At 41.5% G+C, this 23,475-nt stretch overlaps 2 protein-coding genes across 3 annotated transcripts; both read right to left on the reverse strand.

Moving 5' to 3' along the window:
• Positions 1 to 113: 113 nt before the first annotated feature.
• On the reverse strand, positions 114 to 6,776 carry pigs (phosphatidylinositol glycan anchor biosynthesis, class S). The gene is made up of 12 exons (XM_053649515.1): positions 6,181 to 6,776; positions 5,759 to 5,898; positions 4,020 to 4,131; positions 3,835 to 3,924; positions 3,641 to 3,732; positions 3,209 to 3,446; positions 2,917 to 3,059; positions 2,704 to 2,818; positions 2,446 to 2,591; positions 2,244 to 2,344; positions 1,938 to 2,148; positions 114 to 1,679 (listed from the first exon to the last, which is right to left on the reverse strand). Exons 1-12 carry the CDS (start codon positions 6,206 to 6,208, stop codon positions 1,401 to 1,403), a joined length of 1,695 nt encoding a protein of 564 aa, XP_053505490.1. The 5' UTR covers positions 6,209 to 6,776; the 3' UTR covers positions 114 to 1,400.
• A 3,696-nt stretch (positions 6,777 to 10,472) lies between these two features.
• On the reverse strand, positions 10,473 to 21,282 carry aldocb (aldolase C, fructose-bisphosphate, b). Of its 2 annotated transcripts, none has more exons than XM_053649053.1 (9): positions 21,180 to 21,282; positions 15,515 to 15,648; positions 14,338 to 14,549; positions 13,251 to 13,305; positions 12,674 to 12,834; positions 12,502 to 12,585; positions 12,145 to 12,319; positions 11,854 to 12,053; positions 10,473 to 11,544 (listed from the first exon to the last, which is right to left on the reverse strand). In XM_053649053.1, exons 2-9 carry the CDS (start codon positions 15,624 to 15,626, stop codon positions 11,452 to 11,454), a joined length of 1,092 nt encoding a protein of 363 aa, XP_053505028.1. In that variant the 5' UTR covers positions 15,627 to 15,648; positions 21,180 to 21,282; the 3' UTR covers positions 10,473 to 11,451. The 2 variants fall into 2 exon arrangements, with proteins under 2 accessions (XP_053505028.1, XP_053505029.1); XM_053649054.1 differs by lacking the exon at positions 21,180 to 21,282 and adding an exon at positions 16,325 to 16,721.
• Between the last annotated feature and the right edge of the window lie 2,193 nt (positions 21,283 to 23,475).

Below are 23,475 nucleotides of genomic sequence, written 5' to 3' on the forward strand. Positions count from 1 at the left end.
TACACATTCACACACCCATTCATACACTACAGACACTTTGGACACGCCCATCAGCCTACCATAGATGTGTTTGGACTGGGGGAGGAAACCAGAGTACTCGGAGGAAACCCCCGCAGCACGGAGAGAACATGCAAACTCCGCACACACAGTGCTGCGACGGGACTCGAACCCCCGACCTGGTTCAGTCCTTTCATTAAACTATTAACTATGTGGGTTTCTATATTTTTGTATGACCGCTTCAGACACGTCATATCCACATGCCAGATTTACTTCACTAATGCTCATGGCATTACTCCATAAGTGTTACTTCAGTGTTAATGCCTTCAATATTATTAAAAAAAATAGTAATACATTCATATTTTCCTTTCATATGGACAATAAGCATGTCTATAAGAGTTCAAACGTCATAAGGATTCCAGTGATACTGTCAGACGGCAAAAACAAAATACAGTAAGTGAATACATAATGTTGTAATTCATGTAATATCAAATTACAATGAGAGAAAAACAAACAGATTCTCACATCTGGACTGAGCAAACAGACTGAGCCAATATGGATCGGTATCAATTTGATATTGAGCTAATAGACTACAATGGGGGATGGGGGGGGCAATAAAGAAGTTATAGTACAAACTTAAAATGTTTTACATATTAAATATGTCCCAGCTGTTTCGACAATGTAGCTCAAGACAAAACTTACAGGACAGTTTAACAATTTCATTAGAACATGCTTTTGCCCTTATGTTAAGATTTTATAGAGTAAACAAGACTAATAATTTATTTATTTATTTTTTTAAATGGACACCATGTACCAACACCACATAATGTTCATAATAACCGATGACAAAAAAAAGGGCTTATTGCAGATACTGTGAATGAGATCGTTGGTGCACACCTCAGTGAACTGGTTTCCCCAGGCAAAGACTGCGGAAAAAGAAGGAAAATTAATATGGCTTTTCCGATATCCAAACTTTTTCGGTTAGTTTCAGGTCTTTTGTGTGGTTTTAAAGATGTAGCTGGGCTGTAAATTGTGCTGAACCCTCATAAACCTGGCTTTTAGAAGAGGAAGTAATTAGCTAAATGAAAATTTCTTTGATTCTATGGAAAAAAAAATCTTTAAATGTATGAATGAACACTGACGTGACGAGCGCTCCTCCCCTCGGTGGGCGCAAAAAATACCCGAAAACGCATAAACGGTTCGGTTCAAAAGGTGACTCCAAAGGAATCTGAAAAGTACTTATGCTTTCCAGCCTTTAAACAGACAACACAGTCCTTGTATATGACTGTAAATATCTACACAACAGACTGTCTTTAGTAACAACGTACAGTGTAATGAAAAATCAGTGCGTAGAAACAACATTCACAGGCACCAACAGATTCTGCGTGTGCATTAGTGTTCTCTCAGTCTTTTTTGGCCAGCTTGTCAGCACGTTTCTGTCTGATCTCACTGATGATCTTTAGCAGCGAGAGCACAATGGGCACACACATGGGCAAGAAGAGAGGGATGTAAATGGCAAACTTTTGGTCGTCAGGGAAGTATAACAGATGCAAAAGAGAGGGGTCGAAAAACGCTCTCTCAGAAGCCAGTATGGCCTCCCGACTGTACTGCAGGGCGAAGGCCAAGTTCCCGGCCTCCAGCTCCGCCATGGCAGCCTGGAGCGACGTCACCGCACTGGACACCTGCAACAGAAAGACAAAACGTAGCAGATTATGTCTTCGACGTCTTGTGCGTTAATGTCCGTAGAAGCGAGCAAAAATGCAGTTTCCAAATTAAAAAAGAAAAAGAAATGTATGCTGTTAAAGAAAGAACGTATTCATGGTCATGAACCGGATTGCTTTGTGGATATATAGCGTAGCGAAGAATCACGGAAGAAAACGCTACAGGATGTGCTGTTATAGGAAAACTAATTAACGATGGGATGAGCGGCGTTCCCTCACCTGCTGGGCGATGTTGTCGTTAATAACGATGTTGCTGATCTGGTCGAGGAGCTGAGCGAGCGAGGTGATGGTGGTCGTAGCGGTAGCCACGTTCTCTACGCTGCGACTCCACAGCAGCCGGTCCAGCTCCCAATCGGCCAATCCTGCGCTGCCTGGGCTCTGCAGAACGAAACCGGGAGGAGGTTGTGTCTTATGTACTCCCAATAACAGCCTGAGAGAAAGACAGAAGCGTGTTGGGGGGGAAAAAACTACGTATCGGGCAGTCGGGTGAAATGTAAAAACTATGTGTAAACGTCGATGACGGACCTTAACTGTGCCAAGAAGACACCCATTACTTTGGCCATGTCGATGTTGATATCGACAGGAAATTCCGCCTCAGGTCCGTACATGTCGTTCACGTTGTACACCTAAAAAAAAAAAAACAACAACAAATGGACAGGTATAAAGGAAAACACATTGAGCAGTTAAAGAAAACATGCACGGTGATGGTGAGGAAAACAGACCGTACCATTATCCCTCCCCAGCGGGGGCTGTGGAAGGCGTTTGAAGACACTTCCTTCTTCCCGTGGTCTCTGATGAAGAGCGGAGAGTGATGGGCTTCGGGTATATACAGCAGGAAGTTCAGCACCGGGTATGAAGACGCAGCATTGGAGCCTAGACAAGAGAACGCGGCATAAAATCCGTCACGATTTTAACTAGCGAATGCACGGGAGGCGCCATGAAAATAACCTGTGTTTATTTAGGCAAACTAGAAAAATACCCCCACCTAGCCTGGCTTCCACAGGATTGATGACGTGCGCCAGGCTGGCTGCGTTGAGAGTGTACGCTGATACGGTGTTGTCAAAACGAGGGTTGACCCCCAACACTGCGTAGTACAGGATCTGAAAGAGAAAGAGAAACGGTATCTCAGAAACATTCGCAGCACGCAAAGGCTAGTAGAAATGGCAAAAATGTTGATCATTTTTTTATACTCAAGTACCTGCGAGTCCACGGAGAAGTTCGCTATCGGGGTCAGTTTGTTCAGAAGAGGCTGGATGTAGCTATGAACAGCTCCTTCGATGTCCCAGTGCAGGCTGTGGGATTTGGGGTCAGGGTTCAAGAGGCTGAACGTGATTTCATAACCTGAGGAGAAGGAAATAATAATAATAATAATAATAATAATAATAATAATAATAATAATAAAGGTAAGTTGAAGATCCAGCACAGACTCTGATTGGTCAGAAGGTGTTGATTATGTAAGGAATAGAACATGACAGGGTGTTAGTCCTGACCTGGACTGGACTTGATGGCCCTCATGCTGTCGACCAGGCTCTCCTTGCTGACCTGGCTGATGCGGATGCGGTCGCTCAGAGCGCCGACGATTTCCTGGTGGCTAAAGGACATGGTGTCGATCACCTGCTTGACCTGAGGCTCCAGAGCGGACAGCACCTCCTTCAGACTCCCGGCAGGTGGAAGCGGAGCGGCACGCAGCAAAGCAGTGCGCCACTGACCCACAAATACTTTCACATCCTTCATGTAGAAACAGAGCAGTCAGCCATCTTTCTTACGATCAGTGACGACAAACTCTAGCTCTGTAAAGAATGATTCATATCACAGGGTTCCAGCTCAACGTCCATGAGCCTATTAAACGAATGAATCTGAGACTGACAGCCCTGATGTTTACATCGTGTGTGTGTGTGTGTGTGGGCGCGTGTGAGTCTTACAGCAGGTAGCAAGGTGGACGACTCGGGGATGACGTACACCACGACAGAGCCACAAGCGCTCTCACTGAGCACGTGCAGAGAACGATCCGCCTCTGCGTGACGACAGAAACGGTAAAGCCCGGCTTTTAACACCAAGACAGATTTTGATATCGATCGATTATATATTTCTAAAGTGTCTGCAGTTTACGAAGTACCTTGAGCTGTGGGCTGATTTAAAGCGTCTTCTTCCATGACGGTAGCCGTGCGATACTTGGTTTCGTACCTATACCGCAGCAGGTTCTTAGCTAAAGCATTCAGGGAAAACAGGGAATAAACATTTCCAGCGGACGTTTTGAAACAATTCTCCATATCAAGGAACCTGGAACGATCTTTCGCTCACCATCTACCTGGTGCTCCTGCTCTTTGGCCTGACTGAGCGGGACCTTCTTCTGCTGCTCTGGGCTCAGGGTTCCTCGAGAAAACACCACCTCGACCTCGACGCTTAACTGGAGCTTTGGGAAGCATAAAACACAGCTCTCACGCATACAAACTCAGCTATTCAGGATTCCTTTGAGGTTTTTATCCCGTAGTTTAAACAACAGGATAAATAGATAAATGAGCCAATGAATGTAAAGATCCCGAAATCAACTGGGAAATGTTACTAGCATGTAGGTCTTCATTTGTTACAAAAGGACAGTCAGAAGTGTGTTATAAATGTATATTTAATTAACCCTTTAGTTTGACGGCACTGAATCGTTATTACTCATTAGGCTGGCGGACGTGCTTCATAAATAAGAAGCTGCGTTTCACTGTACTCTGGCAAACAGAAATGAAGGGCATGGAACTCCACTTGGATTAAAATGACTACAGAGCCCCATTCCAGTACAGCTTCCCCAGCACTGCTTTATGGAAAATATTTACGCAATGCTTATGAATGAATTATAAAGGCACTGTGTACACTATATGGCCAAAAGTTTCTGGACACCTGACCATCATACCCGTACGTACTTGCGAGCATCACATTCTAGATTTAATCCCTTTTTCTTGGTACAAGCATTCAAGGATTCAAGGATTTTTATTGTCATTCCAACACATGTACATGAGCTGGAACGAAATTGAGTACCAAAAGGTCCGGTTAAAACCCCTCACGAGTAATAACAGCTAACCCACTCATAAATAAATAAACAAATAAACAAACAAACACAAATACCCAATCATAGACACATAATAACAAATTAGCAGCATAGCAAAAGACATGAAAAAAAAAACAAAAAACGTTCAGTTTATCAGTTCTGATGTGTGGCAGAGTTTAATAGTCTAACAGCTTCTGGAAAGAGGTTGTTTTTTAACCCGGTCATCTTAGATGTGATGCTGCGCAGCCTCCTGCCCAAGGGGAGAAGGACATATAGTCTGTTAGCAGGGTAGGAGGAGTCCTTCATAATGCTGGAGGCCCTACTCATGCATCTGCTGACGTATGGGTCACTGATTACCAGGAGACTGCATCCAATAATCTTCTCCGCCGACTTAACCACATGCTGCAGTTCCCATACCATACTGTAACACACGAGGTGAGGATGCTCTCCACCACAGAGTTATAAAAAGATGTAAGGACTGTAGATCCGAATCCAGCCCGCTTAAGTCTCGTCAGAAAGTACGAGGCTGCTGCAGTAACAACAACAACCTCCACTCTTCTGGGAAGGCTTTCTACTAGATGTCGGAGCATGGCTGTGGGGATTTGTGATTTAGTGAGGTCAGGTCCTGATGTCAGGCTAGGAAGAAGTGCACAGTCAACGTCCCAAAGGTGTTCATTCGGGTAGAGGTCAGGACTCGAGTTCTTCCAGTCCAACCGTGTCTTCACGGAGCTCGCTTTGTGCACAGGCGCGGTCATGCTTGAACAGGTTTGGGCCTCTTAGTTCCAGTGAAGGGAAAGTGTAAGGCTAGAGCGTACAACTTCGCATTGTCAACTATGGATGTGACGGTCAGGTGTCCACCAACTAATCTGATCAGCACTTACCAGTTTGCAGACATGGACCACCGGTGTGACCATCTCAGCCTGGGGTTTTTGGTAGCTGATCAAACCGAGCTGGATTTTTCAGCAAGGTTGATGACTGATGTAGTAAAGTTAAGAAAGATGGATACCTGTAAGGAGTCGAGCTCAGAGATTTGGGAATATGGGAGCCAGGCGCGGTATGTTTCTGTGGTCTTCCACCATAACGGCAAGCCAAGAAGGATGACCACAGCGGCGATGGCCAGGGCAGAATTTCTCCCACGCCGCTTTTCTGTAATTACAGCACACACAAAAAAACATGTTTTTAAATAGTACACAAACCTAAATCTCCCCAAAGTCGCCACTAATCAACGCAACATGCTATTTCTAATCACAGGTTAATACAACCAGAGGAGCATCAGCCTGCTACATACATTCAGATTTATCCTCCAAATGTCTACAGATTATTTAAAACGCAGCATGATATCGGAGACAAATTCTAAATGTACGGAAATTAAAAGAAATAAAATACATTACTTCATGACATATGAGGAAATGTTTATGAGTTGCTCACCTATCTCCATTGCTGTCATTGCTGCCATTGCTGCAGGAAGTTACTACCGCATATGACGTAACCGACCAATCAGAGAAAAGACTCTGCATATGGTTTGTCCAATCAAATCAGAGAAGAGGCGGGTTTAGTTTTCTTTACGGAAGCCTTAGCAGGACAAGTGGGAAACAGCATACATAAGGCAAAGAAAAAAATAAGTATAGTCGTTTTAAAATGATTTGAGGTCGGTGAGGTGCGTTCATTCGTTTTTGGGTTCAAAAGTGAAAAGCAAAATGCAAATGACGGCGTGTTTATTATTATTTTTGTTTAAATATTGACAATTAAATGACAAAAAAACCAAACAATGTTTAAAACCCATTTTTGCTCAAAAATGCAAAATATTTCAAATATGTATCATTTATACTTTCTACTCGTCGTATTTTTTTTAAATTTGGAGTTATATTTTGAGTTGTTCTGACTCGGTATCACAGCACAAGTTGCCTAACTCAGTGGTTTTCAAAGTGTGGACCGCCAGGGGGCGCCCGGGGGGCCTCAACAATTTGGTGTGAAAAATAAATAAATACATGATTTTTTCTATCTCACTCTCAGACAACCACACACACACACACACAATCAAGTCCTTATGTAATGTAAAGATGTAAGATGTAGTTATTAATAAAAAAAAGGGGGATATATTCAGAAGTCTGTATTTTTAATGTGTTTTACAGACATCTTGCAAAAGGGCGGCCTCGGGCAAATGTTAATGCCATTTGGGGGGCCTTGCCCTGGAAAAGTGTGGGAACCACTGGCCTAACTAAGCTGAAACACCCTTAACCTTTTCATGTGTGAATTATTTATACGCATATCCATATCATTCTTTAAATTTTTACTTAAAAATTGCATGATGTATGAATTTTGATTCTGTCTAATTATCACGTATGTGTATTAAAAAATAAATGGATTGTCTGAGTTAAAAAAAAGAAAAGAAAAAGATTAAAATAGTATGCCTGAAAAAAAAAAAAAAACCTTCCAATAATGTCCAACATTTTTAACATTCAAGTCTGAAATTCGTAATGTTCATGACCAAAATGATAGAAAATATATATTTTGGACCATTTTACTTTTTTATTCATTCTATTTCATGTTTTGTTGTTCATTTATTTATTTTGTATAGAAAGCTAATAAAGATTAAGAACGCCAAATAGTCTAGAAGGTTTACGTTAATTTACAGTAATGCTATCAAGTGATTCGGAAGTGATTTACATCTTATATTTCAATATATATATATATATATTTTTTAAAGAGCCTTAAACTGACTGTACATAATGGTGTACACTATGCATGAAAGGGTTAAAGTGAGGCTGAAACACAGGTCCTGGATATACTGGTCTGGTCAGCTTATATATTTTATAGCTTGAATTCAAGAAATTAAAATCAAGTCTTTTGTGTATTTTATTTGGAGATTTTGTTGTCATTTGTATTTGAAATTGTACTGAATACAGTCAACCTATGTTGTGAGGTTATATGCCAGAAAGAAAGAGAAACAACACCAAAAAATAATCATCTGAGAGCATGAGAGCCCTTCGTCCCCTCCTGTCCACTGTAAAACGGTCAGAGAGGAGACGGTGCTAAAAGCTAAAGCTTTAATGTGAAAATGCATGCATCAAATAGGCTTTGCCCCAGATTTACTAGCCCTACCTCTGTAACCAGTGGGATCTCAAACTCAACGTTTTTTACAGCAGAATTCTACTATAGAGGACTAATTTCCGTGAAAATTTCAGGTCTGTATCTGCTCCCCCACCAGAGATATTCAACCCAAAAATGAGGGGACTTTTCAAAAATTGCGTTTTCTCACCCCCCTGAAAAAAATAAATGAAGTCTCAAACCTGAAATGTTCTGCATGCGCACTACACTTAATTAGGTACCCCCTAAAAAAAATAAATGAAAAAAAAAACAAGTAAAAGATTCGAACCCTTTGGGTAAATGTGAAGTAGCTGGAGAGATCCATAGCTCAGATGCAAGAAGTCATTCAAAGGACAACCATAGATCGGACACTTGGTCAATATTGAAAAGGATTCTTTGGTCTGATGAGGCACAAATGTTTAGCAGAACAGCAACACTGCTCATTCATCCTGAGAACACCATTCCTACACTGAAGTATGATGGTGGTAGCATCACATTGTGGCTATGCTTTTCATCACCATGGAATGGGAGGCTGGTCAGCGTTGAGGGCGAGATGGATGACACCAAATACAAGGTAACCATAGAAGCAAACCTGTTCCTAATAACAAATAACAAACCTGTTGTTAATAATAATAATAATAACTCATTATTTCAACTGCTCATTTGAAAGGTGTCATTTTCAATCATTATGAATGGGTATTCACTTTTTATAGCGTTTTACAAGCTGAAATATTTATTCAGGTGGTTTTGCGTACAAAATGAATCAATACTCATACATATTTTATTATATAGAATTTCGTATCTTTGGTAATGAAGGCTTGGATCCTTTGACCTTTTATGAACCTCATTATAGAGCATTGTTATAGTGCAATTTTATATTGAATAACATTTTAGCGCCGTCGGCTAATTGCATTATAATGGACTAAATATTCGTAAAGTGGGACACTTAAGCTTGAACCTCTATATCGTAATGTGTATATACTTCACTGATCTAAATTCCTCGCCGACTTAAAAAAATAAATAAATCCACACAGATAGTGACTTGAGCTCGGGATTAAACCGAGGACCTTGGAGCTGTGAGACGGCAACGCTACCCACCCATAAAATATATCTGTGGGGGGGGGAAACCCACCCAATCATTAATGAATTGACTAAACAGATTTTAGAGTTTGGTGGTGGTGTAAGGAAAACACCTTCACTGACTGAGCTGTGATAGATGCGCCATAATTAAGTAAAGTAATAAGCGTGCTTCAAGAAGTCAGTAAGCTTTGCTAAAGCTAAACAAGTTAAAACTTCAAATATCATTAGCAGGATTCTGTTGTTAATGGTGCAGTATATAAAAGGAAAACAACAAAGGGCCTAAATCGAAGCCTTGTGGGACACCATATCTATTAACACCACAAAATCATGGGCACCGTGAAGTGGGGGGGGGGGAATAGGACCCTGGTCAGACAGGGGGCCCAACAGAACCCCATACTCTCCTGTATGATTTTGGTATTTAAATGGCCACTTAGCACAATAATCCATTACGAAGCAGGCTATAATGAACGCCTTCAGACTGTGCCAAGTGCATGTGCGTGTCCCCTTAAGACGGTCAGGGATTATTCAGAAATGCCGCACTTCGCAGTTGTGAGTCTTAACACGCATCGTGTAGATGGCGAGAGATGGTGCAGGCAAAATCGGGATACCAAAAGAGCAAGTCGGGGAAGACGGCTAGTCACCCAGTTTTTCAAAAGAAATAAGGTGATTTACGTCCCCTGTTTTGCGCGATGATTCTGAAGCTAGCCCGTATGAAGCGGTTCTAATTATCAAATAGAAATTCGATCAGTTCATCCATCAGCATTTCCAATGGCTCCAAATTTACATTCCATCGCTTTACACTGCCCCGATCTCCTCGCATGCCTTACAAGTTGCCTTTACAAAAGGAAGGGGGGTGATGCTACCACCACCACCATGCTTTAGAAGAATGGTGCTTCTTAGGCAGCATCGCGTTCTCTACATGCTTAACTATAGGAGTGGTCTCCAACATGGCTTTTCTCCCTGTGGAGCATCCTGTGGTCTGCTTCTCTTGTCCAAGCTGTGGATCTCTCCAGTTCCTACAGAGTTAACCTCAGCCTCGTGGTTGCTTCTCCAAGTAATGCCTTACTATACCAGATCACTGTTTTTTTTTTTTTTGTTTTTTTAAACTGGACGTGCCAAATTCTTTCCGTCTTTTAATAAATGGATTTAATGGTGTTCCTCAGGATGCTTGGGATCTTTTTAATAAACAAACCCTGACGGATACTTTGTCCCCAGAGATGTTTTGAGAGCTCCTTGGTATTCGTGATGCTCTTCCAGGAACAGGAGTATTCACATTGAGGTCACCCGACACTTTAATTAAATTACACACCAGCTGACTCTTCAGTTAACTACATGACCATTAGGTGCAACCGGTTACACCACAACTAATTCCGTGACGAATCCTCATGCAGCGTCCTCCCAGTCCTGCTCCAAAATGATGGGACATTTTGTATAGATTCGTGACGTACAGTCCAAATGAAATCCATTTCGAGACAAATATTCTCCTGTAATAGTTCAAGTATTGTAATAGCATCAATTTTCAATCCACATTATTAAATCAGAGGAGACATGTCTGGGGATTTTAATCTCTTTATTTTATATATGTTTTTCTGCTTGACATCAAGTGCTTAGAGAAGAACACCACAACAACATCACAGTTTATCCAAATCAGCAGTGACCGCTCCCCTCGAAACGCTCCATACAGTTAGGTCCTCATCAGCGTATTAAGCTAATAAACTTCACCGTCTCTGTATCGCTACGCTACAAAGATGGAGGGAGAGCGTAGTACGTTCAAGCACACGACACAAAACAGCAAACTAATATAGTTAGTATCCTATGATTTTCAAAACAACAGATGAGCAATACTAAACCTTTGTACTATATATTAAACAACGTTCCTCTGTTGGTACGAGAGTCAATTGTTCGTTAAACTGTTGTGATGCACACAGAAGTACTGACACACACACAAACACACGCGCCACTCTATTTCTTCTCTCACACACACACAGAAGGAATGTTCCTGCCCAGCGTTTACTCTACTCATACCTGCCTGCAATGCTTCGGGGACACACAACGTCTGGGATGGATAATGTGTTTGCTCTCCACCGTTCTGCGCTCACAACCACAGCAAATACAGGAATGACACGAGACATGGGAAATACACGACCTGGCGCGAGCGTCTTGGGATTGAATACTTCAAACCAAAAGGGAAAAAAAAAACAAAACAAAAAGTTTTCAAAATGAAATTAAATAATACAACTTAAATCGAGTGTTAATAATTCAGCCATGCAGGCAACACTATTTCATTAATATTATAGAACCGTTTAGAATCCCCTTGTTCTGCTTTCCAACCTCTCATCCTAACGTGTTGAAGAAATTTTTTTTTAGCTAGACAAGACTAGAAGACGTTTTATCGACGACTCCTGCAGAGAGAACAGACAGACGACAGCGCAGGCCTGTGATTGGCTGGTGACGTGGAGAGGGAAGCTGCTGTGGAAGATACTACTGGTCGGCAGAAGCTGGAGAAAGCGGGGGCGAGGGTGGTGGGGAGGTTTAGTAGGCGTGGTTGGCCACGTACAGAGACTGTCCCGCAGCGCCGGAAGTTCCGCTGGACACGTACTTTCCCTTAGCGGCCAGGCCGTTAGCCTGCAGGGGGAGGAACCAAATAGTCAGAAACATTACGAGACAGTAATAATAATAATAATAATAATAATAATAATAATAATAATAATAATAATCATCGCACTTCACTATACATCAGATTGAATGGCTGTTGCATATTTTATTAGCGGTCAATACCTTAAACTATAGGACAAGACAGATACTAACGGTTAAAAGTTTAGACACACACGAGTCTTTATTTTTAATCAACTGAACAGAGAGTCACTTCACGAACTTTTAGATTAATTCTGTAGTAATAAGCAGACGAGTGCAGGCGGAAACTCTATAACGAACCTCGGCGCGCTTGATGAACTCCTCGGTGGCGGCTTTCGTGTTCCCCTTGACCCCGCGCCAGGCGTTCAGGGCTGAAGCCTGCAGAGCACGGCCGTAGGAGAAGGTGAGCGCCCATGGCTTGGTCAGGGGGCAGGTGTTGATGGCATTCAGGTTGACGGTTGCCTCCTCTTCACTCTGTCCTCCAGACAGGAAGGTTACGCCTGGGCGAGAAAAGGCAAAAATCGATTAGCCGTGCTAGCAGGTGCCGAATGAAAGCCGATATCGTCCAACGCGAACTCTACGATACGTTACCTGTGACTGCTGGAGGAACGGTGCGGCGCAGGGCGGTGACTGTTGCCATGGCGATCTCCTCATTGGAGAATTTGGTGGGGCAGGAGTGTCCGGCAGTCACCATGTTGGGTTTGAGCAGTGTGCCCTCCAGGTAGACGTGATGGTCAGACAGAGCCTTGTAGCAGGCAGCAAGGACCTGGAGCACAAGAGTTAGAGTTGATGTTATCTTCTGAACACTAGGGGCGCCGTTGAGCTCCAAATAAGATCAAGCAGATCCTTGAAACACCAAGTTCAGTGCAGCTGCTGGAAACCGTCAGCACGTCACAAAGTGTTTTATTCCACTTACACAATGACAATTACAGGTCAAGAGATTATTACCTTCTCAGTGACGTACTGGCAACGCTTGAGGTCATGATCTCCGTCAGGCAGGATCTCCGGCTCCACGATGGGCACGATGCCGTTCTACAAAACGGAACAGAGAGAGAACACAGCTACATCTCACCGTCTAATCTCACTGAGCAATGCGAGCACGAGCTGTTTCAGAGCTCACCTGCTGGCAGATGCTTGCATAGCGAGCCAGGACGTTGGCGTTCTCCATGATCGCCAACTCGGAGGGAGTGGTCTCGCTGATCTTCAGCACACAACGCCACTTAGCGAAGTCAGCGCCGTCCTTCTTATACTGGGCGCAGCGTTCAGACAGGCCGTCCAACCCTGCACGCGCAAAACGGAATAATCAGTTCGGACGTCATCGATTGAGGGGGTTAAACATGCGGCCCGCGGGCCGAAACGATCCCCCCGGGTCTGCCTTTCAAATTCTGATCATCTTCTGGATTTTAAATGAATAGAAACATTACAGAAAAGGAGCTAGATAGAGCTAGAACTTTGATGCTGTAACCACCAAGCCAACTAATTTCAAAGTTTCCTCAACAACAGGAGTAAATACTTTTATGCGATCACAAATCTAGATTTTTTTTTTTTTTAAAAATATGAAATAATTTTATAATAAGATGCACCGACTTGTGTAAATACTTATGCAAACCAAATTATAGCCATATGGTAGAACTATAATTTGGATTTTTTGGCAATCTGTTCGTCCGTTTTGTAACTGCGATAAACGAGGTCTTTACCCTGCGTTGTGGTTTCACCGTTGGTCCCCGCCAGAGGAACGACACCTTTGTCGACCTATTGGGAGAAGAACACAGTCTTCGACACTGGAACTCAAAAATTACACATCAAATTCATTTCTAAAAAGGTAGCATTCTTACCAAGATACAGAGTGGGGAAATGAACACCCCGACACCCCCCCCCCACCCCGGACACCTTACGTTCTCCAAAAGAATGCCTTCTGACTGATTTCCAAAGACTTCTACATGTTTAGTTTCGTTTGAATGGAGTATATCGTTCGGATTTGTCTCAACGGTTTGAGACATGCATTTCTGTGCTTTTTCATTTTTTTGCAGAGCAGTTGTGTGAGGTGTAGGAACGGAGGTGATTGTAAAGCTGTAAAACTGTTGTTCCTGCTGCTTTCAGGTCGTCCGGAGACTCTTTTCCAGTGACTCCTGGCCTCTTCTCGCTTACCTTCTTTAACATTAGACCGAGAGCGAGTTGTGAAATCTTTGAGCGGTGAACAATTCTGTGCGGTTCCATGAACTTCCTACACACACACATTTTCGAAGAGATCGGGCCGACAGGGACGTTTATACGGAAGCCCGTTTGATCCACGGAAGCCAAATGATCGGTGCTTCGTCGGTGCATTCTTTGGAACCTCACTGAAGGTCAAGCGGACGTCAAGATTGCGAGAAAAGAACTCGACGAGAACTTGCAATTTTGAGGGAAATAAAGTTCAAATCACCTTTAATTCAAAACCTGAACAGTCTGAATACTTATTTATTACCATAAATGCTGCATGTGAAAGGAGAAATGCACCTTGAAAAGCGCTGATGGAAAATTCCCTCTTCTGCTCGTATTGTCGAACGTCTTTATTAATAAATCATTGGCATTTCACTCCAATGGCCACCATGTACAGTCTCCTAATCCCAGCCCTAATCCCAACCCTAATCGTGCACTGGCAGTGTTATTTATACATGGCTTCCATGAGTTTGCAAAGACAAGGGGGGGGGCCTATGTGTGTGTGTGTAAATAAATAAATAAATAAATAAATAAATAAATAAATAAATATAAAAAAAAAAAAGCCACCACAATAAATGAAGATACCTTAATGCCCACGACAATGCCCCTGTCCTTGATCATCTTGGCGAAAGGAGTGCCATCGTCCGCGTTCTGGTAAAGGGTCTCGTGGAAGAAGATGACGCCGCCAATGCAGGAGTCTATGCGCTCATCGGCCGTGAAGAGGAGCTGGCGATACAGACGGCGGTTCTCCTCGGTGTTCTCAACGCCGATGGGGTTCAGGCGCTTGGCCATACTTCCTGTTTGCACACATACCCACAAATATACTTCTTCATGCCAGAGGAACTGCTGCAAACCTCAAGCCGTTGTAACTATTACGACATACAGTCAGGTCCGTAAGTATTCGGACAGCGACACAATTTTCGCCACGTCGCCTCTGTACACCACCACAATGGATTCGAAAGGAAGCGATACTGCATTAGCCGTATAGGAATTACGGACAGAGTGCCTCCTTTTTCACAGGCTCTATTCTGAATACTGAGCTACTTTTCTACTTTTCTGAGCTAAGTTTCTGCTATTTCTCCGATAGGTCCATTTTGTTTTTTTCCAGCCTAATGATGGCCTCCTTCGCTTGCGTAGACACCTCTTGGACCGCATATTGAGAGTTCCCACGAACAGCTTACGAATGCAAATACAACGCTCGGAATCAACTCTAGACCTTTTCTCTCATTAATCTGTCACGAAATAACGAGGAAACAGGCCACACCTGGTCCGATTACTGTCCAATTACTTTTGCGCCTCTGAAAATGGAGGGACTGTAAACCCCCACCCTACCCAAAAAAAAAAAAAACCCTGTAATTCCTAAACAGTTAATGAGATGTTATTGTTAAACCCCTTGAAGTCTACACTTCATTTACACCGTGATCTTCATACCGAATTTGTGAAAATCCAAATTCAAAGTGTTGCGCAACATTCACTGGGGTGCCAATAACTTTGCCGCACCCTATTTTAAATAATTTTTTAAAAATAGAAAATACTATTATTTAAAATGCGAAAGAGATTTGTGTTTGTAGTTTCGTGGAAAAGGACGATCACTGTGGTCCATATATAATTTCTGCCCGCTCAGTACAGAAGATGCTGATAATTGCTTCATTTCTACACATTTCATGTGCACACTGATAACGGTTAGCTGTTAATGCATATCAAAACAGTCGTATCCTAGGTGGTGATGACGCTAATTTGGACCGGAGAAGTTATGTGAGACCTGTGGACTCGTCCGCAGCCAGGATGCCTTTGCCGGGCGCGACGATGCGCTGGGCGATTTCCTGCAGCTCCTTCTTCTGCTCGGGGCTGAGTGCTGGGTACTGGTGCGTCATGATGCCTACTGCTCAAAACAACCTGAGAGAGAGAGAGAGAGAGAGCGAGAGAGAGAGAGAGAGAGAGCGAGAGAGAGATTATCGAGTGCATCAATTTAAAATGGCAAGTCACCATAAATCAATTATACAACTGTTAGTTCAGATCCACTAATTTGATTGGACAAGCGGAGAGTTCGCATCAAGCAACAGTCCGTTACGTTGAAACTTGTTACTACGGTACAGTTGGCAACACCATGAGACGTCATGGCAAACACCACATTTTTCGTGAATATATAACGATTTCTTGGGGTTTGTTGCGGCCAAAAACGCTTGATCTTGTTGTGGCTCTTTTCAAAATTTGCAATGCAACTTGGAGTTTTTATCTTTTCAGAAAACTACTTGCATTGGCGAAACTGCAATCGCACGAGATGTTTGTTGGTAAACAAGAACTTTTAGCTGTACTCGTTCGATGCACGTGAACCGAAGAGCGCTGAAAGCGCGTTGTGATGACGTCACGTCACGCGTCTCAGCCCAGACCCGTGGAAAATTTCGGGGAATAAATAAATAAATAAATAAAATCATCGCAAGCTCCTCCGAATAGTGCAGCGTTCGCTTGATTTTGCGTCAATTTCTGCAGCCGCAAAATTCTGGATGGACTGATGAATTTTTGTGTTCGGAAGACGAAAAGGAAGAAGGGAAGCAAGTTAAACTGGACAGACCTTTAGCGGGAATGTACAAACCAGCGTGGGCCCGATGCGCCGCGAACCAGCTAACTAGCGGAGGGGCTGTTAGTGAGTCTGTGCGTTGGCATGGCAACATGCAACACTATATTGAACAGCAAATTTAACCTGTGAAAAATTGGAATATCGCATAAAATATTTGCGAATAAAAAGCACTGCTTCCATCCCATGTGATCAAGAGAACAAAATAGTCACTTTCGGGGAAAGTTGTCTATCCAAACGTACCTCTCCCCCTCTCTCTCGGCCATTTTTATGTTTCTGAACCAAATGTGATCCAAATCACATGACTTGGTGAGGCAAAGTCACGCATCAAGAAATGAACTAATGCGCATCAAGAAATTTATTCAGTAAAGGTGTTTCAATTGCAGTTTGTGCAAATTTTGGAGATTTTATTCACATTTGGTGTTTCCATCCAAACATTTAAATTTAATTATATATATATATATATATATATATATATAAAAATATGCCAATAATGTCTATCGGACTTGACTTCTAGCTACACTGCTCTTTGTCTCCGAGATGTAAAAAGAAAAGGAAAAAAAAAAAAAAGGAGATAATGACTCAATGTATTTCTGCACTGCTTTGGAAGAAGTGTTGAGGTAGCAAATGGTTTAAATTCCTCCTCTGGATTATATAAACCTCTGACGAGCAGCACAGAGATTTCCAAAGAGGGGTTTATGAACTTACGCTTGTCTAAACTTTGCTGTCAGAGCTCATTACATCACTCAGAGTGGTCTACATGCTCAGTGAGAAATCTAGCAACTCATCACTCTTACTAACTTTTTTTTTTTTTTTTTTTTAATGTATTTTAAACAGCCAGTTTTTCAAGCCTAATCCAAAACTAATACGGTTTTGGATTAGTCTGAACTTTTATCATAAGTCACCAGACCTCACTTTTTCCCCCCCTCAAGACTTCATTGAACTTCCTCTCACGTTCTCCTGATTGCTCGCCCCCTCACCGACTGGGTCCAACCAGACCAGCTCAAACAGCACTGTTTAACTTGTGGGAAGCGGCGACGTGATAAACACCTCACTCCACTTAATGCTTTGAGTGAATCAGACCAAAATAGGGGGAGGGGGGGAATGGTGTGTGTGTCATGTGAGATAGATAGACAGATAGATAGATAGATAGATAGATACACACATATACACACACACACACGCATGCTAATACGCTATGAAATCATATACAAGTAAGCAGCAAGAGTCTCATGTTCTCACAGAGGCAGAAACTGCACTCACTCAATCAGCCGCTTTGTTCGCCAAACCGAAAGGTTTCCACTGAAAAACAAAGCCTGAGCCTTGGTAACCCTGTCTCGTTCCTCACCACTATACACGAGGGCTATAAGGGAGCACGTCTAGGCATCCTGTGTTTGAGAAACACTAATCTCCTGGCCAACCTCCAACAGCAGCTTATGGGAAAAAGAAGTCACAGCATCTTTCAAAAGAAGTCACAGTGCCACACAATCGGTTCGCTGCTCATGTTGGGCCAAAGCACTTTGTATAAATCATAACGATAATTTATTATTATTTTTAAAGTGGCCCAGGATTTAACCATTTCCTTTCAACTCAGTACTTCAGGACCATAACTTCTGTACAGAGTGTCACTTGCTTTTGCACGCAAATCCTCTCCACTTTGAGGGAACAGTCAAGTTAAGAATCACTTAATCGTAGACAGCTCGTTAATTTACTGACCATTGCGAGTTTACAGATTTGAACTTCCTCTAAAACACCATTTTAGAGAGCTCTATTGGTATTGCCTAGGTTAAGGTTTTTCTTTTTAAGCACTGAATCGTTTCCTGTCCCTTTGTCAGGTGTGCTATCTGCCTATAAATACATCCTTATGAAAGGTCATTTACATAGTAACAGTTATGACTGAAAACTTAACCGACTTTAAAATCTTTTAGAAGACCAACGTCTGTTTCGCATGCTGCTTTAAAGGCAGTGTGGCAAAAAAAACAATCAGGGTTCTTCACTGTATACAGGATCGATGATAAGAAAATACTTCAGTACAATCGATTTTGATTTGTTCTAGTTTAAATAAATTCCCAGATCTGATTGGTCGGAAGGCAGGGATTCATTTTGTAGAACAGTACATACGGTGAAGGTTTCTGTAATGAGACGTTTTGTTAAGATTTATGGAAGGAGTCTCTGATGTCAGTGCAAAGTCTTAAAGCTCTGTCCAGATGGGATTAAAATGCACATGAGGTCTTGGAGTAATTTTCTAATTCACAGGTGCTCCTCTAGGACTCGATGCATGCCCAGATCGGCTACGTCGAATGAAATAAGAGCCAGCGTGTCTTCGACTCCTCGGACAACGTCTAGCGAACGAAACCCCAACATATGACAACCTGACGCAAACATCCAGGTTTGTAGAAAACACAACCCGCCAGAAACCTGCTCTTCCTGTGGCGCCATTTTATTTCTGCCTGGAAAAAAAAAGAAAACGTTTTGCCCCCCTCTGACACCCCTCTGTTAAACAAATCCCATCCGAAATAGGGATTTGCGGAAGTTTGCGCTTTTAGGTTTCTCCTCTCGAGACAAGCTAAGAGTTTTTCCCCCCTCTTTTATTAGCTTCGAAAGAGAGAAAAAGAAAAAACAGCTTATAAAGGCAACCACTGCTTATAGCTGCTATAGCACAAGTGATAACAGGTACTCACCTGTTTGATGGTGTTAAATTGTAATTATTGACAGTTAAAAAAAAACACGCTTTGCTAGTTAATAATGTAAATATTGTAATCATTGGCAAATCGATGTGGTATAAAAGAAATAAAACACTTTAGGATGTATGGTTTTAGGAAGATCTAACTCCCGTGTGGCTCTGATTCACGTCAGTCCGCATAACCCCACCCTGTCGCTGTTTATTTTCCTAGAACAGCACACCTCATTGTGTTTATTCCTTATTCAACATCTTTACATGCTTTGGTTTATGGTCTGTCATAACTATTTATTTTTTAGGAACATGATATTTCAACAGATCATAAAGCATTCACTGGGTTTTTTTTTTTGAGAATTCCCTACCATTTTAGATTCATACTATCGTACTGTATATACACACAAAAGCTCAGACGTTTCTGCACTGCATCACTCTCAGATCTCCTCCTCCTCCTGGACCGGTCACATCCATCAGCGTGATGGAGACGCCAGACACCGACCGGATAAAACAAGATCCAACGCCTTGCAGGATGCAGCTCCAGCTCTGTTCTCCTACCTGATCAACACCTTCAACATCAGCTGGATGATATTTGTGTCAGGGACCGAGTGACTAAATCACCGGGAACGGACATGTCGCACACTTGAATTACCAGGGGAGTGGGTGTTTAATGTAAATGCAAAATGCATTTTGCAACTCATTAAGAAAATGAATTTTTCCCTTTTTAATTTTAATTACAGGCCACAAAATACCAATACGACAAAAGAAAAGAAAAAAAATTATCTCTAAGGTTGCATGGAAAATGGCATCACCTCATGCGCACACATGGAAAAAGAAATTGTAAATGTGGGTTTGCACTGTAAATGTAATTTGAGTAGTCATTCTTTGGCACAAAATACCTCCCCATAGAATAATTACAAAGGGGATTTTTTTTTTAAATTATTATTATTATTATTATTATTTTCTTTTTATTTACACACAACAGTATTTGTAGTGTCAACCATCAACAAGCCACGGATCATCCAAACAGCTTTTTCAAAGATGTTATAAATACTGAATAATATACAAGCGAGTACAGAATACTCCTCAGAGGTTAAGACTGTATCAAGGTGAATTAGTGTGAAATGTACAGGTAATGACATGCGCAGTAGGACTCTGTAGAAACACGCACTATAGCAACGATATTAAACCAGAGCATCCGCCATGCGTCACATCAACGCAGACAACATTATTAATTTGATACCTACAGAACCCCAGTGTCTGCGTTTCTGCTGCGCAGTGTTGACGTTCCCCCGTATACGCCATTTTGCGATGGTTTCTCAATGATGGCTTGGGGAAATTGAGATTTATTTTTTTTTTAAATAATTTGTTAAGCAAGTTACGACATCTATGGTTAACTTCGACCAGAAACCCAAGGTTTTAGTAATTTTTATTTCCGGTTTTAAACATCGTGGTAGATTACTCAACCTCCGGGTAACGTTTTTTTTTTTTTCCACTCCGAACAGGCTAAGCTAACCACCTCCCACTGCTGATGGAAATGCGTACGTGCACTTTGGCATACACACCTCATCACCTAAACCCCAACCTCCACATCCATACATACAGCCATCAAACCCAGGAGTGAAAATTTTTATGTTTATTACTGAAAATAGTGTGGGGTTGAATTGAATTTAAACTATTCGTTTTTTATTAATGATCTTTCCTGTACGTGAGGCCAAAATGCGGAAGAGGAGGAGGATAACGTCCTAAAGCGTGTTCAAGGTTGTCAGTGATGTTGATACATTTCACCCCCTTGATGCTTTTCTACAGATAATTAATATTAAATGTTTCACCTTATAATCCCTGCTTCATTAGCTAAACTACACAGTTATCCACAAAATCTGCATTACTGAGCAGTTACACTTGTTGACTTGATTAACGTTACTGCTAGCATTCGTATCACACACGATTACATTTTATCACTAAAGATACATAAAAAAAAACCCAAAAACGCATACATTTGAATGAAACACCAGTCGAATAATCCTTACTGAGGCCAAAATTAATCTATACTCTCTACTCACTTATAATTATTATAAAACGTCTAGCATTTATATTCAAATTAGCCATGCAGAAATCTTGCTAGCGCTTTAATTAAGTTTAGAAACGACCCACCGTACAAATATACCGATATCTTACCTGGTTGGAGTGTAAAAGCTGGAGGATGTGGAAGAGATGCTGTTCACTGACCGACACAACCTGCGTTCTAATGCCGCACCGCAACGTGACCGCTTACAAAACTCCTTGATAAATATTCATGAAGCGTTCCCTTATACGTCCTTACGTCACGCGACGTATGCGTTGTGCGCTGGATCTGAGGTATGTCCTTTAGGCACGTAGACAGTGGGGATGACTTGCTATATTATATTATGGCTCGAATTTCTGATGTAGGGTACACTCTGAAAACTGCATTTGAATTCCCATCAAGGTCTCTGTTGGTTCTCTTTGAATGGATGATATTAATATTAAATGGGTGGATGGATGAATGAATGAATGGGTGATATTAAAGTAATGCAACTGAAGCTAGGGTTGGTATGACCTTGAAGGGGGGGGTGATTCATCCTCAGGTTGCTCCATGAAGGCCTCCATGATGAGGGTTGGGGAGTAACAGATTACATGTAACAGCGTTACGTAATCAGGATGCAAAAATTTGGTAGTACTATCAGGATTACAATTTATAGACAGCTTTTTGATTATAGTTCTGGTTATCTCCTTCTGGTCGTGGCAGTAAAACCAGTTTTATTTATATATATGTATGTGATGCTAATAGTGTTTCTTTTGCAGTGTACACCAATAAGTCCGCCCCCCCCCCCCCCCCCAAAAAAAAGTGTCCTCTTTTTGGAAAACCAGAATATGGTCACCCTAACTTTTGTGATGTAACGTTACCCGCATCAGGGACAGTGATCTTTTATTTATGTATGTATTTATTTATTTAATTAAGGAAAACAAATCCAAACCTCGAACATGTTTTTAAGCTGTAAAAAAATCTCTAAATCAAATTATTCTCGATCATATTGCTTTTCTCCTGACATTATTTACATATGTGACCTTGAAGTAATCCAAACGTAATCAGATTACAATACTTTCATATTGTTATACTTGGATTATGTAACTGATTAAATTTTTCATGAAGTAATTTGTAACTGTAACAGAATATATTTTTTAAGTAACCCCCCCCCCCCAGCCTGTCCATGAGGCCTTACACTCTCATCTAGTGCTTAAATTTACAAATGTGTGTAAGTGAAAAATATTTCTGACGTGTCAGTGCAGGTGAGAGAAATAGTGAAAAAACACTTGAGGCAAGTAAATATGTTGGATTATATGGTACAGTTATTTATTATATTCATCTGTTGAAATCCTAAGCAAATGCAAAACACACAATTATCTTTGTCTATGAAACAGCTTGACCCAAAAGTATCTTTACATTCTGAATATTATAGATATATATATTTGATCATTTAAAGACAAGTTTTGTAGAGGGAAAAATTGCAGTACTTTTTGTTCTTGAAAGGGTTTTGTTCTAAATAAAACTGTACACGTTCCCTGTAAGTTTGAGCTCAAAATATCACTTCTTGCTTGTGTTATGCTATTTATACAGTAAAAGCCAAAAGTTTGTGGACACCTGTTCATCACACCTATATGTGCTTGTTGAACATCCCATTCCAGATTTAGTCCCTCTTTGCTGTTACAATAACCTCATCCATGGTAATACACATTGCCATGAGATCCTACGCTAAATTGCATACTATAATAGAAATATTTATTACATTATATTTGGTGTGCTTATTGAGTAGATCCACCAGATTTTGTAATAATAAACATGAGTTAAAATATAAATTTGTGGTGTAACAAACATGAACATAACAAAAAAGACGGTGCATTGAGCAAATTAAGCAAAAGGCCTTTATAAATATATTCAGTGGTTTTTAGCAGAATGTCACCCAAAGGTAGACTTGGTACCAGCAGGTAACAAGTCTAACAATCTTTTTTTGAGAGAGAGAGAGAGATTATGGAGTAACTCTGTGGAAACAGCTAAGGTATTACATCACTTCCTGTGTGCTGCTTCTCCAAAACCATTGAATATTTTAGTAAAAAATGTATAGGTCTCCACTGTGGTTTCCACTATAATTCAAGTATATTGCTCCACATATACAAGTCAGGACACCTGTAAATGTCCCTGCACAGTGACATGTGTCAGTGACCTTCTTTATGACTCCACGTTGCCAGTAGCCATTGCGTAGAGTAGGATCCCGAGTGACCACCAGTCAGCAGCGTGGCAGTACGGACCTCCGCTCAGCACTTCAGGAGCTGTAACGTAACAGGAAGCTTTTGTAAGACAAGGATGGAGGAGACATTTACACAACACTGTGCTATTACGAGACTTATGAGGATGCCAAATGGCAATATTAGTTATAATAACAGTTCATCTCACATA

This window comes from Ictalurus furcatus, chromosome 18, assembly GCF_023375685.1.
Source record: "Ictalurus furcatus strain D&B chromosome 18, Billie_1.0, whole genome shotgun sequence".
Lineage (NCBI taxonomy): Eukaryota > Metazoa > Chordata > Actinopteri > Siluriformes > Ictaluridae > Ictalurus > Ictalurus furcatus.